This window comes from Phyllostomus discolor, chromosome 1 (assembly GCF_004126475.2).
Source record: "Phyllostomus discolor isolate MPI-MPIP mPhyDis1 chromosome 1, mPhyDis1.pri.v3, whole genome shotgun sequence".
NCBI lineage: Eukaryota > Metazoa > Chordata > Mammalia > Chiroptera > Phyllostomidae > Phyllostomus > Phyllostomus discolor.
The window spans coordinates 41,790,862-41,815,763 of record NC_040903.2 but is presented as its reverse complement, the minus strand read 5'-3'; the positions used below and the strand labels follow the sequence as shown (position 1 = coordinate 41,815,763).

The window sequence follows — 24,902 nt, the reverse complement described above, 5'->3', positions numbered from 1 at the left end:
TGGAGGTAGTTGTTTTACAACAAAAAAATTTAAAGAGCATCTCTTGAGTGAATATAGATTTTAAGGATATCTGGTTGATTTTATTCAGAACTTTTATGTGAAGGCTTCTTTAAGATATCTGTATACCTACCAATAATCTTCTTTAAACTCTTAATCCTAGTGCATTCCTTAGGTATTTCTCATGCAAGTCCTTGCAACCAGTTTTTTCTCCTTTGATGAAATTAGTCAATACTAGAAGAGGTTATTGCTTTCTTGTTGGAACTATGCTATGTCTGAGCTGTTTTCTTTGAGCTATTCTATAGGTTGAGGTTTTTCTGTCCAGACTTGTCGAACTAGTTTCATTTCAACTACTTGTAATTTGTTTCCTTATTTCTTCTAGCTGTAGAACTTTAATATATCTAGAGATGATAGTTGATTAGAAAGACAAGTTCAGTGGGCGCATGCTTCCAAGATCATAGTTTTTCTCCTGTAGATGATGTATCGGTAAGTTCAGTTTTGTTTTGTAAGTGGCTTGTTTGTTCTACTGTCTGTCAATGGCTAGTTCTAGTGTATTGGGCAACTTCTTGGGAGGTGTCCTCAGTGAATTCAATCTGTATTGGATTTTGTGAGATTTCTGGAATTATTATAGCAGATGGATTACTATCTATATTTAAAATCAATATTTTATATTAAAAAGATCGTTGTTAGCATTATTTCATGTTGCCAATTTTAATAGCTGGGATCTTAGAAGTTAATGAAAACTATATTACATTGCATCCTGATTGACTCTGATTTGGTGGGGAGATGAACAGTGTTCATTATTTTTAAAAAGGCTGTTAGCAATCGGACTAAATGTAGCTTCTTCATGGCACTTCCCCTTCAGCTGCTTTTTCTTGTACCTTAAAGACAGTCTGTGGGAAGTAATGCAGACTGGGTGGTCAACAGCTCTGGAGACACCTGCCTTCATCACAGAAATGTAGGGACCTTGAGGAGAGAAAAAAAACCCAGGAGATCCAGATTGGGGAAAACATGTTCATTCTCTAAAAATGTTTTCTATTCAAAATTAGAAAAAAAAGAAAACTGTGATTTATTTCAAGGTTTTTGTTTTTCAAGTGGGGTTTGCTACATGCAAAGGAAAATGAAAAAAATTTCTTGACATAATTTTATATACAAATAAAATAGAGATTTTAAGCCTCCATGATGACAATAATACTTCACCATTAGTTAGGTTTATGCCATTTTTGAAACATATTTATTTGTGTTGTTTCATTTAATAGCCAGGACACCCTCGTGAGATCAGTAGAACAGGTATCGTTAACTCCCAATTTTAAGTGAGAAGTCTGAGGGAACCAGAAGTGAAGGGACCTGCCAGGTCCACAGAGCTGTGTGATGACAGAATCAGAGAGTCGCAATGCACAACTTAAGCCCAGGCTTCCTGGACTCTTGCAAGTGTTCATCCTGGAAAAGTTCAGCTCCTTAGTGAGCACATAGTATTTGTCCAAGTGTCTCTGATATCTTTAGAAAGGGTCTAGAATGTCTCACATATAATTGGCACTCTATAAATATTTAGTAAACAAATGAGTAAACAAATGTAAATGACCAGCATTAATGTTTTGCTTACTAAAATTCATTGATTTTTGAAAATGCATATGCAGTATTTATGGAAATTATGAAGTTGTAAAGGAGTAGTTTCAACCTTTCAGATTTCACACTCCCCAAATTACTCTTTTAAAAATATAAAGTCTCATGATTATAGACATGAAAAGTCGTCCTTTCTAATGAACATTTGTGTTTATTAGAATGTTTTCAGTTTTAGGGAAGCAAATTACAGAATAATATTGGAAACCAATGCTATTATTAAGGACACCCATGACATTTGTTGGTACAGAAAAGGGGCAGACAGTAGGGAATACCAAATGTTTATAGTTCCTTTAAGATAAATTCAAGGAACATTAATCCAGGGTTTAGAGGATTTGCGGGAGGTGGAAGTTCATACTAACAGGTAAATTTAAGGATTGAGGCAAAACAAATACTTATAATTACCGATATTCCCCCAGCTTTCAAAAGTTTATGTTATGCCACTTCACTTTTACAAAAGATCTACATTAGTACCTGTTTTTGTTAACTGAAAGAAACCCAAAGAGGATTTTCGCTTTTACAAAAAATTTTTTAAAAGGTGAAAAGCAAAAACATTCAGTGTTTGAATTGCAGTGAGCCATGACAGAGGCAGTCTGCACCCCAAGCAGCAAGAGTGACACCATCAAGCTCAACATACTTCACGCAGGCTGTGTATTTATCATCATCATTCCTGCCTTACTACGTGTTAGTGTTAGTTCAGGTTTTATGTGTCATTTGGTATAATTTTATAGGTTATTTTGGAGGTCTGGGAGTGCTCAAAATGTTTTATTATAAATTAATAAGTGCTTCTTTATTTTACACCATTGCAGCTTACAAAAGCTTCCGTAGGAATACTCTACTTCTAGAGAGAGGGGGAAACCAGTGCTAAGACATCCTATGTCTCACCTACTAATTCTACAACACATTCTGCCATCATCCTCACCATTCCTACTTCTCTGTTCACAAAATACACCACACATAACCCTTGTCAAAATATACTTGATTTTAACCTTTGCTGTTTTTGCCATATTGAACCTTAGATCTCTTCTCTGTGGGTTTAGTGATCCTCTTCTCTACAGCTCAGAGATGTCTTCAGCTTTTGGACCTTGCTGTGAATATCCATTTGCATTTGTCTTGAGCAATAGCCATCCCCCTACCTTCCATAGAAATGTATTAACTGGGTGAATCACTCACTTAAAATCTCAGTTATTTCTCTCATAAAAGATAAAATACCAAGTGACTTCTTCATCTGAGACTGTTGTCCTTTGCCCAGAAGTCTGCATCTCTCCCTTTTCCTATAGTTTATTATTTTTGGCATTGCTTAATGAATGTAAAAATTAGGTTTCTCCTCTCTATTATCATCCTTTAGAGAAGAAGATAGTCCTGGGAAAGTCTTTACAAACATTCATGTTTCATATTCTAATTTCATTCTGAACACTCATTTTAATCAACTTGTTAATTTTCTAAGTCCATTCTCTAACATAGTCAGAAACTCTGACCCCAGAGTTGAAATCAAAACAGCGAAGTAAAACCTTCAGGTTTTTTACTAATTACTAAACTGTATAAATTATCAATTAAACTTTACTCTTTGACTAGTTTTCAGCAAACTCATAGTGCTTACTATGTGCTATATATGTGATACATTATAACTGCTCATTTAATTCTTGTAATAATCCTATGATTATGTACTATTTTTATCTTCATTTTATAAATGAAAAAGTACTTAGCACTACTGCATCATCACAGGCTAATGAAGTGAAAGATTTGGGATTTGAGGCAGCCTGGAAACAGAGCTTAACTGTTAAGATATTTTTCTTTTGTTGTGGTGGTCTTTTGATAATTTTCAAGAAAAAATAACTTTGGCTTTTAATTTAAAATTTGAGTAAAAGATTATTATTGCTAGTTACTCAGTACTCCACAAGCTGCAGTGACAATCACATGAGATAACCCATAAGAAAAATCCTGACCCAGAGATTTTGATATGCGTTCAAGTCCTTCCTTTCTCACTTCATTGCCTCCCTCTGGGTAGTATTTACTGTCACTGTTTACTGTCATGTGGGAAAATTGAAATTCAGAGGGGCCTCATAAATTTTTCAAGATATGTGTTAAAGTGTTACAGGCAGGGAATGTAGCCAAACCATACCCTACCTAAAAGGCAGGGCCATCTGCAACACAGGATGTCTACGGATTTGTCTAGGCAGGTGAAGATTTAAAGACATTTTTTAATCTTTATTTCAGAAAAACTCTGTGTTTTTCTTTACTTTCACACTAACTACCACGCTCACAGCACTCCTGACACCACCTGTGTGGGGGGTTTCCCCAAGGAGTTCTCCAGCACCAGCTGTCCCATAATTCAGTTCAATTCTGACACTAACCAGAGTTAGCATGGATCCCATAGGTTAAGGTCTCCGTCCCATAAGACTGCCCTTGGCCCACTTCAGATGCCAGTAGAGAGTCCAGGCTGTTATCTGTACTGCTGACAACTGGCTATAGATCGGAGTTTCCCACAATGTCCTCCCCAGACTTGATTAATTTGCTAGAGCAGCTCACAGAACTCAAGAAAACAGTTTACCTACTATGATAGATTACCAGATAACTACAAAGAATGTTAAAGGATATAAATGAACAGCCAGGTGACAGAATAACACACAGAGGTCCAGAATGGTCTTGAATACAGGAAATACTGTCCTTGAGGAGCTGGATTGCACACCCCCTCCCAATATATAGATGTATTCACCAACCCAAAAGCTCCCAGAACCCGATACTATTGGGATTTTTATAGAGGCTTCATCACATAGGTGTGATCAATTATTAACTCAATCTTCAGCCCTTCTCCTCTTCCCAAAAATAAGGGGTGAGAGTTGGAGCTGAAAAATTCAAAGTTTCTAACCATGGCTTAGTTTTTTTGGTGGCTAGTACCCATCCTGAATCTATTTGGGGTCCCCACAAGAGTTACCTCATGAGAACAAAAGACCTCCCTATTATCAGGAAATCCCAAGGGACTTAGGAGGGGGGAGAAGAGAATCCTAACTTTTTGAAAATTTATGAAAATTTAAAACCAGTGGAAAAGAAGGGTATGTGAAAGTGGAAACAAATTCGAGACCCACAACGAAGATGGGTAGTCTCTGATGAGTAAAATAACCTTCACTTCACAAAACCCTCCACTTGCTTTTTTAAAAAGACTTTATTTATTTATTTTTAGAGAGAGGGAAAGGGAGGGAGAAGTAGAGGGAGAGAAACATCAATGTGTAGTTGCCTCTTGTGCACCCCCCACCAGGTACCTGGCCTGCAACCCAGGCATGAGCCCTAACGGAACAAAACCAGTGACCTTTTGGTTCAAAGGCCAGCACTCAATCCACCGAGCTACACCAGCCAGGGCACACTTGCTTTTTTTATTTTGATTTTTCTTAAATTTATTGGGATAATATTGATTAATCAAATTATATAGTTTGCAAGTGTATAATTCTTTTTTTTGACTATACAATTCTATAGTACATCACCTGTATATTGCATTGGGTGTTTACCACCCAAATTCAAGTCTTTTTCCCTCACTATATTTTTGACTCCTTTCACCCTTTTACTACCCACTACATCTCCTTCCCTCTCATAACTACCATACTATTGTTGAGACTATGAGTTTTTGTTTTTGTTTTTTTTATTTATTCATTTGTTGCTTTCATTTTTATATCACACATATCAGTGAAGTCATATGGTTCTTAACTTTTTCTGTCTGACTCATTCATTTAGCAGGGTCCATTCATGTTGTTGAAACTGACAGTATTTCATCTCTTCTTATGGCTAGTAGTGTTTCATTGTATATATGCACCACATCTTATCTATCCAATCATCTATAGAAGGACACTTCCATTGCTTCCATGTCTTGGCCAATGAACAGGGCTGCAATGATCATGAGGGCACATATATCTTTGCAAATAAATGTTTTCAAATATTCTGGGTAGATGCTACCTTCACTAGCATTAGGAACATGGAAATCAAAACTACAATGAGATACCACCTAACGATGGCTATTATCAACAACACAAATGATAACAAGTGTTGGAGAAGTTGTGGAGAAAAAGAAATCCTTATTCATTGCTGGTGGGAATGTAAACTGGTACAGCCACCATGGAAAATAGTATGGAGTTTCCTCAAAAAAAATTAAGAATAGAATTCCCATATAATCTGCAACCCCTCTTCTGGGTATCTATTCACTTGTTTTTTATGCTGTTTGAAATTTCATACATTATTCCTTTGGATTAACAGGAAGCTTGTTCTAAAAAATAAAAAATAAATTACTCTCTAAAGGAAGTTTGATATCACAGAGAAAAATGGGCTTTGAGTGCTAGTGGCCAAAATTAAGTTCTAATTCCACATGATGACTGTGTGAATTGAACAAGTTGTTGCCTGTAAAATGAAGGTAAATAATCCTCCTGGTGAGAGTTTTGGAAGATGAAATGTTATAGTATAGCAACAACTCCTACAAAGTTAACAATTCCATTATTAATGGTAGCTCTTATTCTTATCAATTTTAGTATGAAATGATCATTCTAAAGTAATTACAGGGCATCCAGACACATATTCATATATTAGGCCCCCACAATAGGATGCTTTTCTATAACAAATGGTTGACTTCAGTGGCTCAGAGGGAATGATAATTTTCATTGGTGAAAGCAGAGTTTGGCACTTTGGTTCTCTAAGAACTTCCCTCTAGGTTCATTCTCCAGGTTGGAAAAGAGAAATGGTTTTCTGCACCAAATGGCTCCCAGGAATTTATTCATTTAGCACCTTTGTCCAATTACATTAGGAGTTAAATAGATGTTTAGGTTGGCCTGGAAAACCAGTAATTTGTTTTTAAATCAGATAGCATATTTTAAACTTCAACAACTGTCTTTATGAATGAAGAATTATGGGAACATAACCTATCTTTTTTAAAAAGATTTTATTTATTTACTTTTAGAGAGGGAAGGGAGGGAGATAGAGAGAGAGAGAGAAACAACAATGTGCGGTTGCTGGGGGTCATGGCCTGCAACCCAAGCATGTACCCTGACTGGGAATCGAACCTGCAACACTTTGGTTCACAGCCCGCGCTCAATCCACTGAGCTACACCAGCCAGGGTGGAACATAACCTATCTTTAAATCAGCATTTGTAAAACAATCACACTTATCTACATTTGCAAAATGATAACATCTATAAGAAAGCCGAAAAATAATCCTGAAAAAGGAAAGATTAGACCTTGTAGGTAAAATTATAAAGGGCATGTGGTTGACTGGGCAGTGAGCCAGATTGGCTGCCTTCAGGGAAGGCCTTTCTAGAAAAAGGTAGATCCACTAAGAGCAGGAGAGCCTTTTGTTAATTCAAGTCATCTTTGAACCCACATGTAAGGGAGTCTCAGCCTAAAGCTTGTTGCTGAGGACATGGATATCCCAACTCTGATCATTAATAATTCACACTACTCTATATATTCTTCAAGAGTTACAGGTTTCAGTCTGCAAGACTGCAGAAAGCGAAGTCACAAAACTATTCAAATTATTACCATGTTTTCATTGACAACATCTTTGGAAAAATCAGGTCAAGAATATACTGAATAATCAAACTTAATGAAGTTGTAACAGATATGAAAAATTGGATTTCATGGAATGCACAGTGCCAACTAGGTCATGGTGAGGGATTAATTTTATCTTTCTTACCATTTTAATTTCCAATAGTTCACTTTGTATTTCCTCGAAATATTGCTTGGAAGAAAATTTCATAGACTTTTAATAATTGTGTGTTATCATACAATTCCATTTTAATAAAACAGTTCTCCACCACCCTCACAATTATTAGAGAAGATTTACATCCCACATGCTTTTTTTTTTTGAAGGCTATAGGTCTCTGTTCATTTTTATGAAAGTCATTGTATATTGTGATAAAATTCTAGGACTGAACCCCATATTCCCATCACTTGGTGTATATATTCCTTCTCTCAGTTATTTGAACACTAACCTAGGTGCTGCTATGAAGGGATTTTGCAGTACAATTAAGGTCTAACTCAGTGGATTTTAAGATGAGGAAATTATCCTTGGTAGGCCTAACCTAACCAGGTGATACCTTTGAAAAGAATAGGGCTCTACCTGGAGAGAAATTCAGAACATGAGAGGGACTTAAGGAGAGAGATTAACCATTGATGGCTTTGAAAATGGAGTGGGCCACGTGCCAAGCAGACAAATTTAGAGTTCCTAAAACTCCTTCATCCTAGCTTTTGTCCTTTGTTTCTTTTTGTGCTTCTGAAGGACTTAGAAACATACTGATAAGGTTCTCTGAGGAAATGAATGGTCAAGTAAATGAAGAATTAATGAGTGACTAAATTAATATACAAATAACAAATATATTTAAAAATTAAAATGCCATTGATGAAGACGCAGTCTGGCACAGAAAAAATTGTGTCCTAGGAGTGACAACACATGAATGTAAGGTTACTGCCGGTTCTATTATATTGGGGAAATCACTTATTCATCTCTTGCCCTGTTTTCTCATCTAGAAAATGCATTAAACTGTACTACATAGGATTTAAATTTTCTTTCACTTTTGAATTTTTAGGTTTTAAGCCATTTAAGAGACTAAGTAATGTTGCTCCCCATGGAGCTTCTGCTTCTAGCTTCTAACACCTTAGCTCTTGTCCTCCAAAGGATACACTGCCTTCTGCAGCAAGTTAAAAAAATAAAAGATAAAAAGTAAATGAGATAACAGATTTCAAAGCACTTTGTAAACTCTAAAAGGATAGACAGATAAAAGAGACTTTTTTAAAAAAGGGTTGGAGGAAGAAAGAAGGGTCCTTTTCAAGCGTGTGTTACTTTGGACCACAGTCGAGAGAAATCAGAACTGGCCACCACAGAGAGCCATCAATTACCTCTAGAAATAGAAACCAAAAGCAATAGTATGAATTCCCAAATTCTAATCTTTTTCACACCAAGATGACTTTGACCAAATTTGAAGACAAATGTCTTCTTGCTGGGAAAGGCAGGCTGAAGCAACTTGCACTTAGTCAAGTAGAACCAGCAAGCCTGTAACCGTTACAACATGAGAGTAACTGGTGAGTTTTCCTTTATGCAGAGCAAGAGGATTTGGCAGCCGAAGCCGACGTTTGAAACCATGGATGGTGGCCCTTCTCATTGTGCTATTGCTGATTGTGGTGGCAGTGGCCATCGGTCTTCTAGCTCACTTCTTAGTTCCCGGTAGGTAAAATTATGAATTTTGCTCAGTTTGAGATCATTTTTCTGTAAAGCTTCACTTGCATATATGTAAACATAATTCCATAAAAAAAAAGACCTTTGTACTTTTACCTATAAATGCCCACATTCTGAATATTTTTTATTTATTTAATTATTTCATCAACAAATGATTATTGAATGCTTATTATACACAACCGCTTTTCTGGACACTCAAAAATACAGCACTATGCAAAGCAGGACAATTTCCTTTCTCCTTAGTTCTCACAATCTAGTGTTCTTTTGACAGTCTACACAAAAATCAAAGATAGTAATTGTCTGAAATTTACTAGTAATCATAATTAACAAGTCTAGTCATTCATTATTTATTCAAGTGAAAAGCTGTGATAAATTAGCTAATAAGTTAATTACTGAAATTGGCTGTTTTACCCATCATTTTTCTGCCTACCAACATTTCGATGTAAAAGAAAAGTGCATGTCCAATGAAATAATGAATTTTGAAGTGACTGGTAAACTATAAATATGACACAATGTTGTTAGAGAAAAAAAATTCACTCTTTCCTAAATAATATCCAGGGATATTTGTATTGCCTGATATATTTATAATCACACAATGCATTTTAGAATTCTTCTTGTATTGCATCTTTCTTGCACAGAGTGCAGAACACTTACATTTTTTAACAAATTTCCACAACTTGACTCTGACCCAGATGTATGAGATAAAACAACTAGTCCAGGCGCTAACTTGAATGGTCTTACCTGTTGTCACCTTCCTCAGACTTAATGAGGAAGTGGAAACTCTATGAAGAGATTTAAAGGCTTAAGGCCACAGTGCTGGGGCCTGTATACAACCCAACTCACCTATAATTTATACCAATATCAAAAGATTCTAAGGTCATTTAAATCAATTACACAAAAACTCCTGTACCATGAGTAAAAGGACTAGTAACAGTATGGATTGTAAAAGGAACCACAAAACCATTACATACCCCTAGATGTCCCATTTAGGAGACAGACCATGCTGAGATCCCTGTTTCTCCCCTAGGTCCAGAGCTGGGCCATCCTCACATGTGCCTTCCCTAAGCCAGGCTCCCGAAGGAGATAGCTTGTTTAGTGGTTGCTCTGTTCTCAGCCTCTTAACTGTTTCGTAGCTTTCTAGCCTACCTTGCCCTCGAGCCCCAGCTTTTACTCCTAAAATTACCAAATTCCTCAGGAGTTTCCACGGTTCTCTGTTCTCTTTTCTTTCTGATTAATTCATCCTGGTTACACACTGTTCTCACTTTCAACCTCAGTTTTTCCCCTGCCTTTCTTTTCATGTATTTCTTAGTGTGTCTGGCTCTCACATTACAAACCAAAATTTATAAGGATGTTCCTTTACTTCTACTTCAAGGAGAGTATAAGATGCTATATATTTCAACTCAGCAAGGGGTGATATGCTAACTACACATTCCAGTGCTAGAGCCAGACCGCCTGAGCATAAAACATGTGTAGGTCATTCACCACTTGAATAACATAGAGCAAGTTACCTACTGCCTCTGAGCCTTACTTTTCTCATCACTAAAATGGAGGTGATTATAATCTTAGAGAGCTGGAGTGAGGAATTAATACATGTATAGTGCCCAGAACAGGGCTTGGCTCATAGTAGGCATTAAACAAATATAAGCTGCTGTTATTAATGTAAAACATTAATCATTGTTTTTATGAAACTAAATTAAAAACAATCTCAGCAACATATTCGAGACCACATTAGCCTCATTATAGTTAGATCCTGAACTCTATGCCAAAACCACTTAATTTCCTGTTTTTCCTCCTCATCACAGGCCAGAGAATGGAGTATTATCATGGTACCTTTAAAATTTTAGATCTACGAATCAATAGTGATTCCAGACAAAATGGCAAATATCAACTTAAGGACTTAAAAGAAATGAGTGAAAATTTGGTAAGTCAGATAAAGTTCTTTCTATCATAGAATAATGTGGGTAAAATAGATTTGGTAGATGATTCCCCTCAATAGTTTTCAAAATATGACTTTCAGACTATCTGCATCAGAACCATGTTGCAGGTCCCTAGGTCCCACTCCAGACCCACTGTATCGGTGTCTGATGAGAAGGGGAGGCAAGCACAGGGCTGCAAGGTAATCAGCATGTCTAAGAAATGGGTGATTCTGATAAACCACTCCTTCTGACTTAACCATGTCAATTAAAAGTGAGAGAACTGAGGCCAAGGTATCCCAGCCCATCACTCCCCTCCTTCCACCACATTACCCAAATGGAAAAGTTTACCCATACCCAAAGTGGTTATTTGTAAGACCATATGCTCATTTTGCTGTAATACCACATTTTAAACTTAAAATATTTTTAAATATATGAGGAAAGATGACCATAAGTTTCATTTTATCTTACTAACATAGTAATAAAGTTAAAATACACGGGCCTATTGCATAATATTTCAATGAGATGCTACAAATTTTTAAAAACTAAAATAATGAAATGCTCCTAAAAGGAAAAAAAGTGAATTAGCTGTGTAATAATTCTGTTCAGGATACCTGTGAATGCTCATTTAAATACTACACCCCACTTAACATCTCTGACAAGGAAACACAGAAGCACAGTTATGTTAAAGGGGTAAAAATGACAGGTATATTATATATTTTTCCCCTCAAAAACATTTCCTTTCTTTCTCAAACCAGTTTTTATTTTTCCATATCACCATCCAATCTTTGTCCCAGGCATACTCAATTACAACATACAATAAATATGGAGATGAAGTTTATAATGTATATTTTCAGTTATCATTAAATCATGCACTTTTTCTATATTGAATTTTCATCCCCCAAAATCAATAATTAACATTTATGGACTGATATACATCCTTATATTCTTTTATATTCATAGCACCTTAGAAAATAGGACTTATGATCATTTATTGAGGAATGCTGGGTAAAAATGAGATACATACCCCAGTACTTCCTTTATTTCTCTAATCCTGAGTGGCCACAAAACCTCCTGAATAAAAAAAAAAATTAGTTTGCCTTAGTTAAAAAGATATACGGATTCTTTGAACAATGAGAAATGTTATAATTTATTGGGACAGCTAAAAATCTGTGTTCTCTTTGTTTTCTGCCCAAGGTTGTTGTTATAGGCTAAGATGTTGTCTTTAATGAAGTAAGTGGAAAAGAATGTATTAGCTGTTTTAAGTTTCAGTACAGCATGTATTTCTAGGAATGAAGGACCCTCAGAGGCAGAGGCTAAGTAATGACACATTATCATTAAGGTCCTTCTCTAGTTGTCATTATTCATTATCCTTTAGTTTCATAACACACTCCCATTCATTTTCCTCTGCAGGCAACCATTCTATATTTCATGTGTAATGTAGTCTTTTAATTATATTCATTTTTGCAAAAATACATTTTGTCCTTTTGTGTTCACATGATTTAAATTCTTTGTGTTATAAAGTACTTGTCTTAGTCGATTTTGGCTGCTGTCCCAAAGTATCATTTAAAAACATCAGAAATTTCTCTCTCATAGACATAGCTAATTCTATAGGCTGAGAGTCTAAAACCAGGGTACCAGCATGGTCAGGTTCTGGTGAGGGCCCTCTTTCACTTCAGACCACAGACTTCTGGGTATACCCTCACATGGTAGACAGCAGGGAGCTAAACAGCTCTTGGAGTCTCTTGTATAAGTGCACCAATCCCATTTATGACCTATTACCTCCCAAAGGCCCCACCTCCTAAAATCTTTGCATTGGGGGTTAGGATTTTAACATATGAGTTTTGGGGGTAAAGAAATATTCAGTCCATTGTATCACTTTTTTCATACTTTTTTAGTCAGATTTATTAAGATTGCTGTATGTTGTTACATGTGCTTGTAATTAGTTGCTGTTAAGAGCTACATAATGATTTACAGTGAATGTCTACCATGTTTTACCTCCTGTTCATTATTCCAAGAAATGCTGCACTAAAAAGCCTCCTGTTTATCCCTTTATGAACCCATGCAAGCTCTTCTGGAAGCAGAATTACTGGGTCATTAGGTGTGCATACACTTAATTTAACTAATTGGTGCTGGGTGCTCTTCAGAATGGCTGACTCAGTGTGCACTCCCATCTGCAGGGCATGAGGATCCCTGTGTCCCTGCATCTTTGCTAACGCCTGTATTAGCTGGCTTTCCAATTTCTACCAACCATTAAGTTGTATCTTATCTGTGATTTAATTTGCATTTTTCTAATTATTAATGAGTTGGCATGTTACATATACTTGTTAGACTTCTGGGCCTTCATTTCTATAAATTACCTGTACCTATCCTTTGCCTGTCTTTCTATTAAGGTTGTCATATTAGTATTGCTTTGCAGGAGTTCCTTATGTTGTGACATGAACAGTTTGTTGGTGATCGACATTGTACTTATCCATTCTGTCCGCTCTTAATATGAACCATGATATCCCTCATGAAACAGATTCATAATTTTTAAATAATCATATTACCAATTTTCTTTGCCTTATGGTTGTATTTATAAAGTTTTCTTTTATAAATCATTCCCTCTAAGTCTATATTAAAGTAGTCTACTATATTTTCTTCTATTAAATTGATAGTTTGCCATTTTACATTAGGTCTTCAATGTCCCTGGAGTCCACCTTTGAGTATGATGTTAGGTAGAGATACAGGTGTTATTCTCCATAGAGTGAGCCAGTTTTCCCAACTTAACTAAAGACTCTGTTTTCCCAATCAATATACGGTATGATTATTCAGCTCTTTACATTTCTTGGCGTCTGGGTCTTGCAGAAAAGGAAACATGACCTGTCTCCTCACTGCTCCCAGTCTCTTTGGAGAGATGAGAATAATGCATATGAAATCATATAGCATGACATGATATAATTAAAGATTAAATTACATGTTGAAGAAATAAGTACAGAAGAACTTAAAGGAAAAAGGAAGCTCAACTAGGGTTCCCGTGGTCAGGAATGGCTTTGTATTATTTTAGCCCTATTTAAATAAGACGGGTGTCCCTTTCCCTCCACTCCCCACTAAGTTAGCTTTAGAAGAATTACAGGAAGGGTCATGCCTCATCCTGAGCCACTCCTGTTTATTGTTGCTAAATTCCAGTGAATAAAACCAGATTCTTCTCCCTGCCCTATATGGGTGCTAACCAGACAGCCAAGAAAAGCAGGTTATAGGTCCTGTTCTTCCTCCTAACTTGGGATTTACTGATTTGAATGCAAATGGAGAGATAAAAGTAAAATGAATTCATGCTCAGAGACTGCTAAAACTCATTGCAGTTCCTTGAGATATTGGCACAATATCTCATTTTTCACAACATTCTCAGAGTAGACTCCAGTAACCAGATACCAGCAATTCATGATATTCCCAAATAGGTAGGTCACTTTCATTATTATTATAAGTTTGAGCAGGGTCACTGACAGATGGAGTACTTCACTTAGAAAAATATATTTCAGAAATATCAAGAAATAGTTTGAAGTTATAGTGCCATTCCAAATATGAAAGTTACAAATTCATAGCACTGTAACAAATAACAATAGCTAACATGTATTGAATGGTAAGCACCACACTAAGTATCTTATGTTATTTAGTTAATTCTAAAAAATAGCCTTATGAGGTAGGTACAATTATCATCACAGTTTTACAGATGAGAAAACCAAGGTACAGAAAAGTTAATTTACTCAAGATCATAGAACCAGTAAATGATATAGTTAGGACTTGAGATGACAAGTTCTTAACCTGTCATCCATAAGAAACATCTATGTGATTTTACTTGCCATCTACCATCCCATAAGGTGCCAGAAATCAAGTAATTATTCCTGATACATTAGTCTCTTTCAACTACACTGTCAACATGAGCTAGTGATCATCATCTGCACGAACAAAGGCAACAGTTGGGAATTTTCTTATTGGGGCTCTCCCTCCTCCCAAATATACTACTTCTATACCCAAAACAGTTCTAAATTTTATCCCCTTTGTACCCAGAAACCCCAAGAACAGGGCCAGAAATGATCCTCAAAGTATCCTTGAGTCTATGTATGTAAAGTTGAAGTGACAAAAACACTTAGAAACGGAAAGTGATGCAAGGAGATGAATGCAGTTAGGAACACTCTCTAAATGAATTAGAAGGCAACGTGAGAATTGGCTCAGATCAACACTGAAGCAGGAAGTTCTACTGAGAAGAAGCAACTGGGTCAAGGTAAACCTAAATTTAGCAAAGGTGTCCGGCTATTTAAAGTTTGGAACTGCATAAGGTAAGAAAAGTAAAAGATGCATGGAGCTACCTGGTGAAGGGCTGCAGCCCTATGCCTAGAAAGAGCAGATTGGACTTGGAAGCTTGAGAAAAAAATAAGCAGATGTTATCAAGAGACTTTATATTCAGAGCTTAGAAAAATCACATATAGAGAATGGCTGAGTTCTTACTTGAGACCTCAGACTTACTTTTGTTTTGTATTTATAAATTAGACATGATGAAAAGAGGAAGATGTGTAACACTATCTCTGCTTTCAATGTCTTTAATTTGAATCCTGAAAGAAAAAGCTAGTTGTATATTTCATGTCAAATCTTAATTCAACACTGAAAGGGAGGCATTATTACTCACACTTTACAGATAAGAAAACTAAGCCTCTGAGGTTAAGGTTCACAAATAGAAAATGATAGAGGGGAGATTTGAAACCATACAGGTAACTCGAATGTATTCTCTTTCCACTAAATTGGTATACTGTCAAGAAGAACCTCAGCTAAGAGAGAAAACTCAGTCCTATGTTAATGCATCTCTCATTTACTATTTAAATCCATAAAGATTATGAATCTCATATAGTACTTGATTGCTTTTACTCAAGCAACATATTGTCTTCTCATTATATAAAGATGTTATTATCCTCCTTTCTTTACTTCCCTGTATCAGTTTTTATCCAGCTTTGTTGAGACACAATTGACATATAACATAGTATAAGTTTAAAATGTAAAATATGTTAATTTGATACACTTATATACTGTGAAATGATTATCACCATAACAATATTAATTTTTCCAATCCATGAATACAAGATATCTTTCATTTGTTTTTGTTTTCTTCAATTTTCTTACAGTTTTCAGTGTAGAAATCTTTCACCTTCTTGGTTAAGTTCATTTTAGGTAGCTCAATATTCTTGGTGCTATTGTAAATGGGATTGCTTTATTTATTTCTTTTTCAGATACTTTGTGGCTGATGTATAGAAATGCAACTGATTTCTGTATATTAATTTTGTGTCTTGCAACTTTATTGAATTCATGGATTAGTTCTAATAGTTTTTTGGTGGAGTCTACAGGATTTTCTATATATAAGATCATATTTCAGCAAATAAAGGCAGTTTCACTTCTTTCTTATTTGGATGCCTTTTATCTCTATGTTATACTATGTTGAATAGGAGTGGTTTGAGTGGATTCCCTTATTGTCTCATTTCTGGCCTTAGACAGAAAGCTTTCAGCCTTTCACTGCTGAGTATGAAGTAAACTGTGGGCTTCTTACCTATGGCCTTCATTACGTTGTGTTATGTTCCTTCTACATTCAGTTTGTCAGGAGATTTTATCATGTCAGATGTTATATTTTATCAAATGCTTTTTCTGCATATATTGAGATGATCATGTGATTTTTATCTTTCATTCTATTAATGTGTGTATCACATTTATTAACTTACTTATGTTGAACCTTTTTGTATCCCAGGGATAAATCCCACTTCAGTGTGGTGTATGAACCTCTCACTGTGCTGCTGAATTTGGTTTATTAATATTGTTGTTGAGAATTTTTGCATCTATATTCAGGAGGGATACTAGACAATAGTTTTCTTTTAGTGTCCTTGTCTGGCTTTGGTATCAGGGTAATTCTTGCCTTTTAAAATGAATTTGAGAGTGTTACTTACTCTTCAATTTTTTGTAAGCACTTGAGAAGGATTTATATTAATTAATCATTAAATATTGGATAGATTCACTGGTGAGACCATCTGGTCCTGGGCTTTTCTGTGTTGGGAAGTTTTTGATTACTTATTCTGTCTCCTTACTTACTATTGACCTGTTCAGATTTTCTTCATGATTCAGTCTTAGAAGGATGTTTATTTCCAGGAATTTATCCATCTCTTTTGGGTTACCCAATTTGTTGGTATATAATTGCTCATAGCAGTCTCCTGTGCATCTTTATATTTCTGTAGTATGATTTATAATGTCTCCTCTTTCATCTTTGATTTTATCTACTTGAGTCTTCTTTCTTTTTTCTTAGTCTCACTAGAGGTTTGATTATTTTGTTTGTCTTTTTAAAAAAGACAGCTCTTAGTTTCCTTTTTCTTTTCTTGTTATTCTTCTGATGTCTTTTTCATTTATTTCTGCTCTGGCCTTTGTTATTTCCTTGCTTCTGCAAACTTTGGATATAGTTATTTTTCTTGTTCCTCGAGGTATAAAGTTAGATTGTTTATTTAAGATCTTTTTTTCTTAATGCAAGCATTTACTGTTATGAGCTTCCCTCTAAGAACTGCTTTTGAGCATCCCATAAGTTCTGGTATATTGTGTTTCCATTTTTATTTGTTTTAAGGTATTATTTTGATTTTCTTTTAACCCATTGGTTGTTCAGAAGTGTGTTGATTCATTTCCACATATTTGTAAAATTTCTAGCTTTTCTCCAGTTATTAATTTCTACTTTCACACCATGATAGAAAAAAAAATTGTTGATATATTTTCAACCTCCTTAAATATTTCCTAAGATTTGTTTTATGACCTTGATCTACTCTGGAGAATCTCTGTGTGCACTTGAGAAGAATGTATAGCTTGCTGTTACTGGATAAAATGTTCTGTTAGGTCCATTAGTCTGACATATGGTCAAGACATCAGAAACTGCTTTTACAGCCCATTAGTCCATCTCCAGTGGCCAGTTTTCAGTGGCTTAACTATCTCAGCCCTGAAACTCCCCCTATGTGAGTGCAAAGACTGCTGTGAGATTGTTTAATTGGGAGCATCTGACAGTGAAAGATAGGCTACGTGTGTAAGCAGAGTCTGGGAATGATTATTAATGGCTGGGTGAGGTCTGTTTGTTTGAGTTGACAGCCTCTCCCTAACTCTTTCATTAAACACCCAACTAACCTCCAATTGCCCTCTTAGAATTTAATCTCAGTGCAATTACCGGCATGTCAGAATCATCGAGCCTAAGAGATACTACCCTGAAAGGCAGTCTTTTATTCAATGTTAGGAGACTAACACCAACTACAAAAGTCTACAAATGCCTTCAATGGGGAGTAGGATAGATTTAGAAATCACTTACTCTATTAAGTGGTATAAATAATAAAATTATAATAAGCTGGCACACAACTTTAAAAAAAAGCATTCTCCAAAATTTCTAGGAATTTAGAATTCCAAAATATTGGTAGAGTCTGCATGTGATCCCAGACCTAATCAATGAGGCAGAGTCCTAGAATTTGAGTTATAAAGAAAAAACTTCTTTATTTCTATGATCACTGAAGTTACTTCTACCTGGATCCTTAAGTTATAATTTCAGCTCCTATCTTCTCAGTTGGACCGTTCAAAGATAGAACTGATACTGGGTTTAGATATTCTTCTCAGCAGCCATGTTGCCATATGAGTGATATCATGCAGAGCCCAAAACTTACTCCAATACCTTCACCAAATTACAAAGGGCCAAGGGATCAACTGTGGTTGGAATTTCAGAGGATAATTACAAACCAAACTTTTTAAAATCTTCAACTGCTTTTAACTTTTCTTCTTTTCAATATTTGTCACTTTTATCCCTGTTTTGTTGTTGTTGCTTGTTTGTTTGCTTGTCTTTGCTTTTCTTTTGGATTTCCCTGGAATACTGAGTAATAGGACTGGCTGTGGGTGACAAGAAGAGAAATGATTATAACGATGGCACTCTTGTCAAACTGTATCTTCCAAAACAGTTTTGTTTCTAGTGTGTAAGTTCCACACCTCCTCAGCCCCATTAAGCTTTTCTTACTTAAATATAAATAAAACTGTATTTTGGATCCAGCAATTTCTGTTTTCTAAGCACTGCCTTTAATCTTAAATGTACAGCTATTTTCCAATACACATCTTTACAACTTTTATACTTTATCTTTTAAAGCCAACTAACTACTTATTTGATAACTTTCTATCATATTTTCTATAAAAGGAATTGAAGTGAAATGTACATTACATTTAACAGGCAGGCTGTTGTATTTGATGAGAAGAGATGCACCTACAAACAGAAGACCTAAGTTTAAGTCCCAGTTTATTATCTGTGCAATGCCAGAGAAATTCATATAATGTCTCTGAGTCCTAGTTTCCTATTCAAGTAAAATAAGAATCAAAATTCTTAGTTTATAGCATTATTGTAGGGATTAAAGGACATCATTAATTTTTTTTCTCAAGCATGTATGAATGCTTGATAATGCCCAGAAAGTCATGAATTCCTTGATTTTGAAATAGCCTTCCATTTATTTCCATCTTTTATGGTTTTCAAAATGGGAGCTGGTCTTCTTGCCCCTTCCATAAGCACATAGGACATTGTTTTTTCTGCACCTGTGGCTCATCTACTACCAAATGTGAAATGCAGCGCTAGCATTTCAATGACACTGTTGCCACCAAGTGGTCACTTGAGGATTCTGCAAGCCAAAATCTATGCACCATACATCAGGGCATAATAATGCTAGGACAGGCAATTAAACATGTGCATGTGGACCAAAACAGTAGTTTCTCTTCTCCTTCCTTAGTGACATAACCTGAGTAACACAACTTTTATCTAACCTGCAATACCACCTTACTCTTTCTTCCTTTTTGATTTACCCTAGAACTCACAATCAACAATTTAAAAATCCTTGGTTCTCTCCTAAATCCCTAATCCCTCTTTCCTATACATACAGCCAAAGACCTACAAGGGAATCTGAGACCTGAAATGCCCAGGAGACTGGGAACCACTAGGAGTTAACTACCATGATACATCCAGTATTTTACATGTGTTGAATACTTAAAACCCTAGGAGCAGTATACATATCTTTGTTTTGCAAGTTAAGAAACTAAGACTCAAATTGGCTCAATCTGTGAGCATTAGGAGAGGCTTCAAACCCAAGAGTGAGCCAAGGTTCTCTCTCTACTGCCTCTCAAGCGTCCTCCCCCCATGGTCCATTCTGCTCTGCACCTTTCTGCGTTACCTTCCATGGGGTTTAGGTGTCTTCTACCCAAGATGCCTGCACCAGCACATTCAGAATCACCTAGTGAAATTCTTGCAATATGAATGCCGAGGTACCTTCCACACCAATTGTAACTAAACCTCTGGAAGATAAACTCCAGCATCTGTAATTTAAAAAAATAAAAGTTACGGGAGTTGGGGGAGAAAACTGTACTTGAACAATGATTGAAATAAAAATAAATAAATAAATAAAAGTTTCTACAGATGATTCTGTTGCACTGTGAGTGTAGAGAACCACTGGTTTAAATGATGATATTGCTCATGTTGTAAATTTTTTTTTACTGCTTTAACATTTAATTAGGGGTATATTCTTATGACAAAATACATTATTGACAGAGTTTCTCTTTTGTTGTAATAACAGGTGGATGACACATTTATAGATTCAGCCTTGAACGAGCATTATATCAAGAATCGAGTAGTCAGACTGACGTATGTATGTTTGGGCAAAGGTGGAGCCACAGTCTAGGGACAAAGGGCAAAGGGGACAGGAACCCTCATGGAATGTGCACCCCTGTGAGTGAGGCTCTTGGTTAGGGTCCCTCATAAACATCATCTCTACAACAGTCTCAAGACATAGTGTTGACCTACACTTTGTAAAGGAGAAAATGAAAACTTGGGGAGGTTAAGTGATATGTTCAAAGTTTCCCAAATGACAGTTTTCCCAAGTGACAGAATGAGGATTCGAACCCTATCAAGTGATTGCAAGGCCTGGAACTACCAGAATCTGTGGTCTTGGGAAAACCCAGTAACATGTCACTGCAGGCACAAAGTTGTATCTTTCTTGGACAAATACATCATTTCAAAAATATTAAGAAGGCAAAGTTGAATACCCTATGGGATAACGAGATTTACCTGTAATAAGGCCCCAGTGTCAGGAAGCATACCTAAACAAAAAGATGTTTCTGTTTTAATACATTTTTTGTTTGTTGTGGTTGAGGGGGAAAACTCATATCAGTTACAGAAATTGCTCAGAGGTTTCAATTTTGTTATTTGGAAAGCACATAGCAAAACATATACGTAATAGGTGCAAACCTACAGGCCTATATGAGTCATCTTAAAGAAAATGAATATATCCAGACAGATGTATTTGAAGGAAGTAATCACTTTTCTGGCCAATAGACTAATGCCTATTAACAGACTTATTCCAAGTTGCCTCCACCTTTACTGAGTAACTAGTGATCTCCAGAAAAATTTTATAATATAAATTTTATAACATTTAAGATATAAAAAGCACATATTTGCTGAAACTGTCTACATTCCATGCCTTCTATTTTCAAATTCTGATTTGCCATAATATTCTAACAACATTATTGTATTCTTATGAACTCCTTTGAATTTGTAGCCATCATCAATGAATCGTTGTGTGCATCCAGAGAAATGCCACCTTGTAAACAATGTGTTCCCTGGGATAAAATGGAGAAAATTACTTGGTCATATGCTTTTTAAGTTGATGTAAAATTCTAATTATTAATATCTCCATATTCCAGAGCCTAAATGCACCACAATATATAAAAATGCCACGGAATTGATATGAGTTCCTTTTTGTAGTCAAAGGATTCCAGAAAGTAAGGCATTCATATTTTTTAGAGCTTGAATCTTATGAAGTGTACAAGTAAGAGACATGGTGGATCAAAGCACATGTTTTAATTTTTTAAAGACATTTAACTGTTTTCCTACTTTAAGAGTATATAAAAATTCGGTCCCACAGGTGGATGGACTTGAACCTATTTATATTTTTTAAAAAGTTAAAAAATTTGATATGTTTAATCTGGAAAAGACTTGGGGACCAAAACATCACTATCTTCAAATATTTTAGGTGGAAAGGGATTGATGTTTTATGTATGTCTCACCTGGTAGATCTCAGCTTAATGAATGGACTATGTAAGGAGATATATTTCAACTCAGATTGAACTCTCTTAAAGTCAGAGCTGACCACAGAGAAATAAGCCTCTTTAGGGAAGTAAACTTTCCATTATTTTAATTACTGAGCTGGGGTTAGAGGGCCACTTGTCCTAGAAGCTGCAGAGGTAATTCTGGTGTCAGATAACGCTGGCCAAAGAGATCACTAAAGTTTCTTCCAATTCTCAGAGTTTCTGATCTCAATGATAATTTTTTGATGACTGAGTCTTATTTAACTGCTATAACAAGCCTTCAAATTAATGGGCAAAATGCACTCAAAAGATAATGAAAACTTGAAGAGAGAGCATACGAAATAGCCGTGGGTCAGAAAGTCACATGTGAAAGAGTGCCAGTGGGAGAGGATTGGCACTTGACATTTTCAGCGATTGAGGCATACTTCAAGGGAAGAAAATAACAGGAAACAGTGTCAGATGATACCAGATGTATCCTTGAAATAATTATCTTTCTCTTGTGTCTCACAGTCCAGAGGAAGATGGTGTGAAAGCAGATGTCATTATGGTGTTCCAGTTCCCCTCTGCTGAGCAAAGGGCAGTAAGGAAGAAGAAAATCCACAGCATCTTAAACCAGAAGATAAGGAACACAAGAGCCTTGTCAATAAATGCCTCATCAGTCCAAGTTGATGGTAAGTAGGTACCTTTTGATGTGATGTGAGATTCTCTATTAAGTTCATTTTATGGCTAATCTTTAATTTGCATGCCATATTTCTATGCCAAATAATAGCTAGAATATAGATAAAAACTCAAGTTAAAGTAAAATTTCAAAGTTTTATTATTCTCTAATGAAAGCATGTCTGAAGTTAGTTGTTAATAGATTTTTCCTGTAGAAATTGACTGGTGCTTCTACCATTGACAGAGAGTTCATCTGACCCAGCCACTGCCTCCACAACTAAGTGAAAATCTAAGCATTTAGTAACAACTGCTTTTCTGGGAGACACATAAACTCATGTTTTGACTTTTTAAAATGTGAATAATTTTTGTATATAGTGAAATTATAAAGTTTTTGTTTTCTTTCTTCCTATGAGCATTTGGAAAAATGGTAAATTAATTTTGAAGCCACTAAAGCCATTTTATAAGCAATAAGTAAAAATAACTAACCTAAAAAAATTATTATAACTATGATAACATTATCACTTCTCTAAAAAAGAGAATCAACCTTTATCAAGGCCCTTTCTATGCCCTTTACATGCAGCATCTAATTTCCAGATTCCTATGAAGGAGGCAAATTCACTTTGATTGATGTGAAAGAAGGACTAAGAAACTTAAAGACTCTAATTATTAAAAAGAGATAAGATTCAAATCTAGGTCTCTCATTTATTGAGAGTCTCCATTTAAAAAGCTATGTGGTCAAACGCATGTTAGAAATTCTATCTTAAGATTCATCTCTTGGAAATGCATTCCTACATTAGCATAGTAAAAACTCTGAGGAGTCCAGTTAGACAGAAACCTGTTTACCCTTGTACATTAAGCTGCTTCCACAAGCATCTACTTCCGGCAGAGAAGTGCAGATTTCCCCTACAAATTACTAAGGACATCTATTTGGAGTCACAGAACAGAACCAGAGTGACTAATATCACATGTGAAACAGGACGCCCTGCCCTTGTCAGGGTCTGGCTGACTCTTGAAGAGAAACCTCACCAGGAAGCGAAAATCTGAGGGAATGGGATGGGCAGGAGCTTGCTGATGTGGCAAAGAGTCATCTACTCCCGGAATAAAGCTGGGGACCTCTCCCAACCCAAGAGGGAAGAACCTGTCAAGGGCTGAATCTACTGTGTTTGTTAAGTGGGAAAATAAATGAATCAAGGTTACAAAATAGTGGCAACCCTGATAAGTTACATGATATGTTCTGTTTAATTTCCAATAACCAGTTAATTTGCTGGGAATCTAAAAGCTTGAGCTATCTGAAACCTGAAGTAAGGCATGGAATGATCCTGGACTGTCTGGCCTTTTTGCTTCTTAACAGGCTGAGTTTGTAAACTGCAGTTTATTTTAATGACTGTAGTAGATTAAAGGACAGGATGTGCTGATGGAGAATCTGATTTAAGAGTTACCTGACTAATTCTAATTCCAATTCCACTGAGTCGCTGCAGGACCACCCAAGTAATTGAGCCATGACCTTCCCTCTATTTTCTCCATATTTTCCTCTATAAAATTGCAGTGATAATGTTTATTTTTCCTGAAATCATAGAAATACCATGAAAATGTAGAAAAAAATCTCTATAACATGGAACATATAGGCTATTTCCACTTAGAAAACTAGTACCATACATAGCGCATACACTTTGGAAATCTGAAAGCATCAATGTGAGTGATTGACTGGTAGCATAGAAAAAGCTAGAACCTTGAAGGTTTCCAAATTTCTAAATGTAAAAATAGCAGTGTTTACTAACACTTAGGAAAGGCCCGTTTAGTGGAAAGCTCAGTAAGAAACCTCAACACAGTTCTTAGAGGCAAAACCATTGCTCTCTAAGAACACAATTTCTGGGGACTCCCAGTGAATAGAAAACTGCTGCCCGAGATTTGGCCATAATTTGTCAAATATGTGTTTTGTTCTGACAAATAACTGTGTGGTGTGGGTCCTTCACAAAATGCAGTGTTTCAAAGCAAAGCCAAAATCAACACCTTTGCACTGCAAACATGGCCATGGCTGTGGAAGAGCCGCTCACTGCCCACATGCAGTGTGGGCGCTCCAGTTCCCGTCATGTCACTAGTAGCGTGTATAGCCCTTGACACTAGCTGCATTACTCCTAACTCAGAAACATGTTAGAGAGTTACTTTCAAGACTAGGGTGTTATGTTTCTTTGCACTCCTCGACGTGAAAAGTGAAGAGATTGCTCAGAATTAGAAACCTTTGATAACTAGTTACTTGTGTATAGGTAGTGTGCCTCCAGGTGTAGTCATTCTCCCTAACACTTCAACCCTTAAAAACCCAGTTACACTTACAACCGTTACACTTCGCCTGATATCATTCCTGGAAAGGG

The 24,902-nt window shown here is 36.0% G+C and overlaps 1 protein-coding gene across 2 annotated transcripts in view; it reads left to right on the top strand.

Annotated features, from left to right (window-relative positions):
• The first annotated feature begins 243 nt into the window (after positions 1-243).
• The window catches only part of TMPRSS11A (transmembrane serine protease 11A), a 45,364-nt gene continuing 20,705 nt past the window's right edge, over positions 244-24,902 (top strand). The window contains exons 1-5 of one of the 2 annotated variants that reach the window (XM_036021297.1): positions 244-483; positions 8,691-8,812; positions 10,627-10,745; positions 20,367-20,434; positions 22,387-22,547. In XM_036021297.1, the coding sequence (XP_035877190.1) occupies positions 473-483; positions 8,691-8,812; positions 10,627-10,745; positions 20,367-20,434; positions 22,387-22,547 (481 nt within the window). In that variant the 5' untranslated portion in view covers positions 244-472. The remainder of the gene's footprint in view (positions 484-8,690; positions 8,813-10,626; positions 10,746-20,366; positions 20,435-22,386; positions 22,548-24,902) is intronic. The other variant, XM_036021305.1, reaches the window with a different exon arrangement.